Source organism: Chenopodium album, chromosome 6, assembly GCF_948465745.1.
Source record: "Chenopodium album chromosome 6, dcCheAlbu1.1, whole genome shotgun sequence".
NCBI classification, from domain to species: domain Eukaryota; kingdom Viridiplantae; phylum Streptophyta; class Magnoliopsida; order Caryophyllales; family Amaranthaceae; genus Chenopodium; species Chenopodium album.
In genome coordinates, this window is record NC_137839.1 from 73,422,098 (window position 1) to 73,430,466 (window position 8,369).

The following is an 8,369-nucleotide window of genomic DNA, read 5'->3' on the forward strand; positions in this document are numbered from 1 at the left end:
AGAAAAAATATACACTTGTGGGTACTTGTTGGAATCATCTCAATGAATAGATTATTAATTTTCAATTGCTAAAATTTATACATATTAATAATTAAAGGTATTAGTGATCAAAGATTAGCATCGACATGCGTGTCCAAGAGAAATGGAGCAAGTATTTAAAAACGGAGGGAGTAAAAGACAAATTGTTCACTGATGTGTGTCAGTTAAAGTGATGCACTCATTTTTAAATAAAGGTACTATTATTAGATTTATGACGCATCTCCAAGATAAGGGAAAACATGTCTCAAATCTTCAACATATTTAATATGAATTCGTTATCCCTACCCCTAATACAATCACAAATATATGTTAATATATCATACCTTGGAATAAAAGGTACATATTATGGAGCTCAAAATTATATCATCTTCAAAGAGTAGAATTAGAAGGAACAAACTAGAAGGAAACCATTTAATTATTAGTAACTTATACTTCCTCCTTTTATTTTAGTTAACACCGTTTGACTTTTACACTATTCGCAAACTACACTTTGACTTGCTTTTTGTGATTTATATCTACTATAAAATATAATGAAGTGCATCTTGTTTGAATCGTCTCAATGTATATTTTATTAATATCCACTTTATGATTTTACAATGACGAGAATTAGAGATACTAATTGTTAAAAAAGTGCGTTAACAAGCATGATAATAGAATAGTGTCAACTAAATTAAAACAGAGATAGTACTTTAACAAAGCCCTTGCGGAGTAATGTGATTGAGTGAGAGGCAGGGTTTATCAAAATTTGTATCAAAACACAAGTTACACAACTATATACATTTCGTCAATCAATCGACCACTAAATTTATATTCATAATATGAAACAGAGATATGTCAGTTTATTGACCACAAAATCAATGTACCATCACAAAGGAATTTGAATCTACAACTTTTAATATCCACTAAAAACAAATAAAAACCCAAATCAATTCCAAGTATTCAAAATCCATTTGAATTTGGATATTCCCTTTATAAAACACCATCAAACTCATTTTAAAACGAGGTACGTGTCATTGCTCTTAACCCCATACATTAATTTGAATCCCATACACTTTTGCTAAATTGATTGCTTACAATACTTTCAAAAAAAAATTTGATTGATTATAAAGTGTAAAGGTGTAATATACAGTTTACAAACTTGCCATTGTCACTCAAGCCTAGAGGCGAATCATTAGAGTACTAATTATCTTCTATGGTTCGTTAATAGTTACTCCGTAATATCTCACTTGAGAAGGTTTTTTTTTTACGTAATAGAAGTGTAAATTAGGTAAAAGTTATACAATCATACTGAAATGTAAATTAAGTAAGAGTTCTACAAAAACATACGCCGAATTCAAGTGAAGAGAACAAGTACTAGACCTTAATAACTTTAGGCCAAACCACCTTGTAAAAAATGTGACATAAAATCTCTACAGGGATTCTCTTCTTAGGAATTTTCAAAGTTTGATTAAAGCACTTCTACCAAATAAAATCAGGAATCCTATTTTATAATCAGAAGTTTTCAGATTTCCTAAATTTGGAACTATCAATACAGTACAACACATCTATAATTTTTGTATACCCAATTCGCCGCCCAGGACGAATAATTTTTACAGCCTTACACGATATCTTGGCGAGCTCAGCATCATTGGTGGCAGCAGAACTAAAGAGATGAAAGGCATTTGATCACAACATAATATAGGAGTGCCTTGGGTTCCTGCATTGAATTATAAACAAAAGAAAGAAGTTCTCCTTTCTTTCTACCCTTTTTTTTTTCTGAATAACAGAGCTGTACAAGCATGTACACATTTACCTACATACAAATTTACGGAACCCTTAACAGGAAACCACCCCAACCTTCCTTCTCTTGCCTTAGAATAAATCAGGCATGAGATTTAACCACAGAATAGACAGCAAAGTCATTTAAAAGAACATTTGCACTTCTAACTAATCTAAACAGACCATAGTCTATAAGCAACTGTTGCGACAGCAAGAATACTGTAGGCTAACCACAGCTGCGACAGCGAGAATACTGTAGGCTAACAGACCATAGTCCTTTCCCTCATTTCAGGTGTGAATCATATGCATCGAATAGGGATTCCGGAACAATCAGGGGCAACTTCTCTATATACATAAACAGCCTCCTAAGATTCTCCTTCGTCAATGTTGTCATGTCAACCACGTCTCTACTATCAGTGAACACCCATAGATCTCCAGAGTTCACCCTCTTCAAACTATCTCGGCAAAAGGGGCAGGATTGTGATCTTGAGCGCCTGCAACATGTAATAATCACTCTCAATTCTGCTCTGAAGATAACACAGATGAAAATTTCAAGTGATCAGGGGAGAAATAACTATCAAAGTACACAGCAGAGATTATAAAATAACAAGGTCAATCTTCTTAGATTAATTATTTCTACTTCCAAGTTTCGTCTATCCTAATATAAATACAAAGGTTGCCAAAATTCATTTAAATAAATGGCCTTACCATTTTGTAGTAGACTGATAAGTTCACTCAAAAAAACCTTCATATACCAATCAAGTCTTTTAACCCATTGACAACAGCAACAAGGAAAATGTGACTCAAAATGAGCAGCCAAAAAAAATCAATATGTGATGATCTTGTATAATTAATATACACAACATAATTGTATAAATACGGCACGCTGTGTTGCATGCCACAGATCAAGGAACTAGTGGTGGATATCTGCAATAAACTGGTGTTCTAGCTTAGTATTTCTGATTTAACAAAACAAATGAAAAAAGATGAAGGCTTGATAATTTGATTGACAATGGCTGAAAGCTTACAAAGGTAGTAGGTTTAGCCTACAACTCTCCTATTAGCAACTTGAGGTTGCCACTCTCTATTCCAATAACCCAATTCATGCCTGCTATCTATTTATACTAAAGCTAAGGACTATAAACCTAATAGTACTAGACTTCCCGACTTGCCCCTCTTAAGATTAGTTATAACAATATCATGGGGAGGTTTGTTATTTCTTAGGGTGGTACTCAATGGCTATTCAAGTGAGATGCTATAAAACTTCTATTCTATAACTTTTGAAACATCTGAGGTGACCTTTTTGCAACAAAATGGCCTGTGACATGTATATTGGATGAAGTAATACATAAATACCAGACTAGCAACCCCTGCTCCCCCAGGAAAAAATAAATAAATGAATACATAAATATTATTTTGACCATACAAGCTGAATAGTAAAACTTAAAAAATTTCTAGGCCTCAAGAACAGTTGCAGGCATGTTAATCCAAGATCCAAAATTAGCTCAAGGCCTCACCATTTAAAGGACAATATACCTATATACCAACCGTGACTGGTGTACCTATGTCAGTTTACTCTATAGTTTATAAAAGTAATTTGGCGATGCACAAGCAATATGCTTGACATAAAAATACTGATTTAAGTATATGGATTTGCATGAGCATGAGGCATTTGATCATAAGGGATGGAGGAGGAAGATTTTAGTGGATGACTATACGGAATAATCATATTTGGTTTATATAGCCAACCCCACTTAAGGGATTAAGGCTTTGATTGATTGACTTCATCCTCATCCTTGGTTAACATCTTTGAACCATCAAGTACATCACATTTTATTTACACAGCTTCAGCCTCCTACTTCTAAAGTCAACTCAGCTTCTCACATTGAACAGCAATGATACCTCAACATAAAACTTAATAGGCCTATTACTACAAGATGTGCAGCTGTTATGATTTATGTCACGGCAAACAAAGGCTCCGAAGAAAAGGAGATAATAAAATAAATTTATGTTACAAAAGCTAGGCTGCTGCAGTCACCTCAGTTTGAGCACAAGAATCGCAACAGTGCCGTTTTGTAAGCACTTGAAGGTAAGTTAGGTAACATATCAAAGCACTTCAATCAAACCTTGAATTGTAGAAAAAACTTCCGAGGTAACAAAGAGTTGAAGGAGTTCCAAACCTTAATATAATCAGTTCATGTACTTATACCCCAATATCAGGCACGTAGGTAACACTTAAGTAACCAAGTAGAGGACAAAAGAACAGCCATCTCCATCTACAGAATTTTAGAGCTCCCTAGCCTAGAGTCCCTGCTCTCTACTACTATAAGCGCATATTCAACCACTTTCTGGTAGTATAGTTAAAGCTGGATACGAGAAACAGCTCTAGGTTATAATTTATAAACGAGAGAGAAAAATCCACTATAGGCGCAAAGAGGTTACCTCAGCATTGAATCATGGGCTAGGCCAATCTGTCCATTTCTTGACAGGCCAAAAATACCTTTTTAAAAGATCCTTCTCAGCAATGCAGAGTTGGTGCCTCAGAAAAAACATTTTTATAATAGATATTTTATTATAGAAATGCAAAGTTGGTGCCTCAGAAAAACAAATTTATTTGAAAATCCACCTATGAAAAGCTACACCTCTATTCGATAAAGTCAGACAAAAATGGGAGGATTAAAAAAAAAGACCAGTCAGACTTCCAACAAGTAGCATTGACGGGCACTATTTTTCAACTAATAGCTCTAGTGCTCCATTTGCACTAAAAAACAAGTTCCCTTCACTTCTTCCCTTTCCCATTAGTAGCAGTGGCACAGCATCGTCAAAGCCATGACCTAACTAGAGCAGCAAAAAGCAGCAAAAAACTCTTTCTCATAAATACATGATGTCATGACCCAATTAAACAACTTGGAAACAGAATCAGTAAGACATACTCCACTCTTAAGTCCCAACTACAGATGATTTATTTAGCAAGATCAGGTTCAACCACCCAAGGCCCCTACAACTTGATCAGTTAGCAACCTCTAATAAGATAAATTCTCCGACTTTAGAAGCTTGAAAAACACCTGAAAATAGCTACTTCCCACCTTTATCTCTTTCTTATTTCCCTCTAACATCTAGCATGGATAACTTAAGCTGACATCCAACAAGCATGCAACAAAAATCCAAAATCCTTATACAAAATCTCCAGGAAGAAACTGTCACCCTAGGACCAACACAGCAAGGCAGCATGCCAAAGCAGCTAACCACTATTACAACTGGGAAGACATAATATATAGAGCCTTGATATACCATCAAGTCAGGCTTGTTTCCAACAGAAGCTTCGAAGGATCAGGTAGCTTTGGAAGACCTCAATGCCCTCAACTAAAATAGACTAATGTGAGAGGAAAAAAGAAAAGGGATCAACAAAGATATGTTAAAAAAAAATAGAGATTATCTCGAGAGATGTTCCAGTGTTAATGTGGGTGAACAAAGGACAGTGAACATGCATCATTTCTATAACGTGACAGATCCACCAAATGAGCCTCAACAATCAATAGACAGAGAATTAAAAAATAAAAAACCCCAATAACAAATTGACAGCAGAGGTTCTGACCTTGACCGATGTAGCAGAAAGCACCATCACCTATAAAAACTTTTCTACAGGGGAGGCAGGAAGTGGAAACAAAAATACTCTTTTCGGGCAATGGTGATGGTTTTGGCAAAGAGCATGAGGATGTGCTAATATTTGCAAACTATATGTTTTTTAAAAAAAAAGGTTTGGGCCTAGAGAATGTCTTCAAGAGAAGTAAGAACTGCAGCTGTCTTAAAGACGGACTAACATTGAAGGCTTCACAGCTGTTAGATTAGCTGGCTAGACTCTAATTGAAATTGTGTATACAAAACAAAATAAATTCTCAAGAAATCAACTTTTCCTCAAAACCCTCCAACAGAAAACTTTGAACTTACCATTCTCGATAACACTTTAGGCACATGACATGGTTGCAATTGGGAAGCACAATTTTGCTGTAATTCTCCATGCAAATACCACATTCTTCCTCTCTTTCAATGTCCATATCTGTATACTGCCTATATTCCTCTTCATCTCTTTTCCGATATCTCTCCATGCAAACAACTTTCTGTTTTTTATCCTCAGTATCAGTAACGCCACTTTGAAGTTGTAATAATGAGGGATATATTACCGCTGTCAACAAGAAGGAACATAAGTCATACGAAAGAAGAGGTAAGCAGCCATATATGTGGCTCAAGGTTTGTATTACACTAAACTAAAATAGCACACCTACCATAAAACTCTCGGATACTTGCTTTTCTTTCATGTGTTGACATGGTAGTGGTGCCATCCACATAAACCTGCATAGAAAGAGGGCAGCTAAGCAACAAGCTAAAACATTGCACATAGCATTAAACAGCCACTCTGTAAAAACCAATTTAGAAGATTAAAAGCCAACCTTATAAATTAGAATTCTCAACAAACCAAGTGCCCCTGCTAAGTTGCAATCAGTCCACTGGACCAAGAAAAGCAGGAAATGGGCAGCAGGAGCATATGACATTCTCATTTGAAGGCAAGCACCATCATATTCTCTAGGAAATTCTGATGCCCTGCAAAACCAATAACAAAACAAAAATCAGATAAGAAAAAATATATATTTGTCAACCTAGCAAAATATCAAGCATCGCTTTACATAGATAATACTTGAACTTGGTCAACTAAGGAATTTGCACCTCTCACTATCTTTGAAACAGTAAATGACCACAAAAAGATAGCATATTAGCATAATGCTGAAGATAATCCGACAGTTGAATAGGCATCAGCAAGCATTACTAGCTATAAATCCATAATAAGTTAAAAGTCCAAAACCAAAAACCCCAACTAAACCCATCATTAAAATTTAAAACTTAATCTTATACAAATACCAATTTCAGTGACATTGATCACAATCACAATATGTAGTACTCAAATTCAGTGATATTGATCATATTGCTCAACAAAACACATGCTCTACCACTCGATTCCAATGGGACTGCAATATTGAAAACTCTAAGCAAATGCAGATTAATCTCCACAAAGTTACCACAATGGTCAGCATTATAATTGCACAATTAACTTAAAGCACCAAACAATTACGGCACCACCGCGATAACACCATAAGTCCATAATTATGAAACTTCTAAAACAAATCTCCCATGTCATTATCCTCAACAACCCCACTTCATTGAAAGTTCAAACAGTTAGGTAAGTGGGGTATGCATGAATAACTCAAAAACAATGAACATCATCATCATATTATCCTTAACAATTCATCAAACCGACAGCTCGCCGACTGCACCGTCTCACAAATATCCATCTTTAAGGAAGTGAATTCATTGTTAATTGTGAAAACTAATGAGCTTAATCAATAGAATACAATTCACAACAAAGTGTTGATCAAAAGGTACTAAAATTTTGTAACCAAATATACCAGAAGAGCTGATTAAGAACAATCTAAAACCCACAAATAAAACTACAGTACACTAAAATAACAACAATTCAGTGGATAAGAGCTTTTGGTTAAAGCCTCGGGGGTGGTGCCTATTGCCCAGGACCCGGAATCGAATCTCGTCTATATTTACATCACTGTCCTTTGCGACTCTCTCTACACTAAAGAAAAAATAAAAATTAAAAAATAAAAACAACCCAGAATCACAAGATTCATGAGGGTAAATGGGGAATCAATCATTAAAAAATCCCAAAAAAGAAACTTTATCCAGAAAATTCAGAATATATCCCAAAATAAAATGAATTTCTCGAATAATTAAAAAAAAAAAAAGTAATTGTTGATGGCTTACAGAGTATTAGCATGTTGAATATCAGCTTCTAGAACTTTCAGAGAATCCTTGAACGACTTTCGCATGGGAGAAGCCACATACATTTCCAATAATTTCTATCTCCTCAGTTTCTTCTTTAAAACCCTCAAATTTAACCCCAGAATAATAATAATCAAAAACAAAAACAAAGTAAAACCCAGAATTTCACCATCAAATTAAATTAAATTTGAATCAAACCCATCAACTAATTGATGATTTTCAACCAAAAATCCTTCAATTTAATTAAATAAAAATTTCAAATTCAAAAACCCAGAACAAAACCCTAACAAAAAGTACACATGAATTTTATTTTATTTTCTCTCTCCAGAATTGAATGAGGTTTCTCTCTCGAAGGAAAGCTTAGCCCTTTTTCTGGGTTCTTCTTTGAGCTTCTTTTGTAATTTTGATTTTTTATTTCTTTTTTAGGAGAAACAAAAAGGGTGGATGATGTGAGAAGTTGACAAGTGGAATTATGCAATAAATGTCATTGTGAGGTTTTACTCAAGAAAAAAAAAAATCACCTGTCAGAAAATATTTTAAACAATAATTATTGATGTAATAACAATAAAATGATAAAGATAAAATTGATAATGATAATAGTGATTATAAAATAATGATGAAGGGTAAATAAATTAGTAAAATAATTATGATGGATAATGATAAAATGGTGGAATTGCCTTATCCAAACTTTTCAAAACAAGCCACCCCACTATTTTAGTGGCTTGATT

The 8,369-nt window shown here is 34.4% G+C and overlaps 1 protein-coding gene across 2 annotated transcripts; it reads right to left on the bottom strand.

Annotated features, from left to right (window-relative positions):
• Positions 1-1,377: 1,377 nt before the first annotated feature.
• Positions 1,378-8,033, bottom strand: LOC145636279 (E3 ubiquitin-protein ligase AIRP2-like). 2 transcript variants are annotated; one of them, XM_081687794.1, is made up of 5 exons: positions 7,624-8,033; positions 6,246-6,396; positions 6,081-6,147; positions 5,746-5,980; positions 1,378-2,291 (listed from the first exon to the last, which is right to left on the bottom strand). In XM_081687794.1, the coding sequence occupies exons 1-5, from the start codon at positions 7,704-7,706 to the stop codon at positions 2,081-2,083; spliced, it is 747 nt and encodes a 248-aa protein (XP_081543920.1). In that variant the 5' UTR covers positions 7,707-8,033; the 3' UTR covers positions 1,378-2,080. The 2 variants fall into 2 exon arrangements, with proteins under 2 accessions (XP_081543920.1, XP_081543921.1); XM_081687795.1 differs by lacking the exon at positions 7,624-8,033 and adding an exon at positions 7,257-7,446.
• Positions 8,034-8,369: the final 336 nt, after the last annotated feature.

Coding starts and splice junctions, on each gene's coding strand:
- LOC145636279 (XM_081687794.1), bottom strand. CDS start 7,706: ATGTATGTGGCTTCTCCCATGCGAAAGTCGTTCAAGGATTCTCTGAAA. Junction 6,397..7,623: donor ATTCAACATGCTAATACTCT/GTAAGCCATCAA, acceptor TTGGTTTTGCAG/GGCATCAGAATTTCCTAGAG. Junction 5,981..6,080: donor AAGTATCCGAGAGTTTTATG/GTAGGTGTGCTA, acceptor TCTTGTTGACAG/CGGTAATATATCCCTCATTA.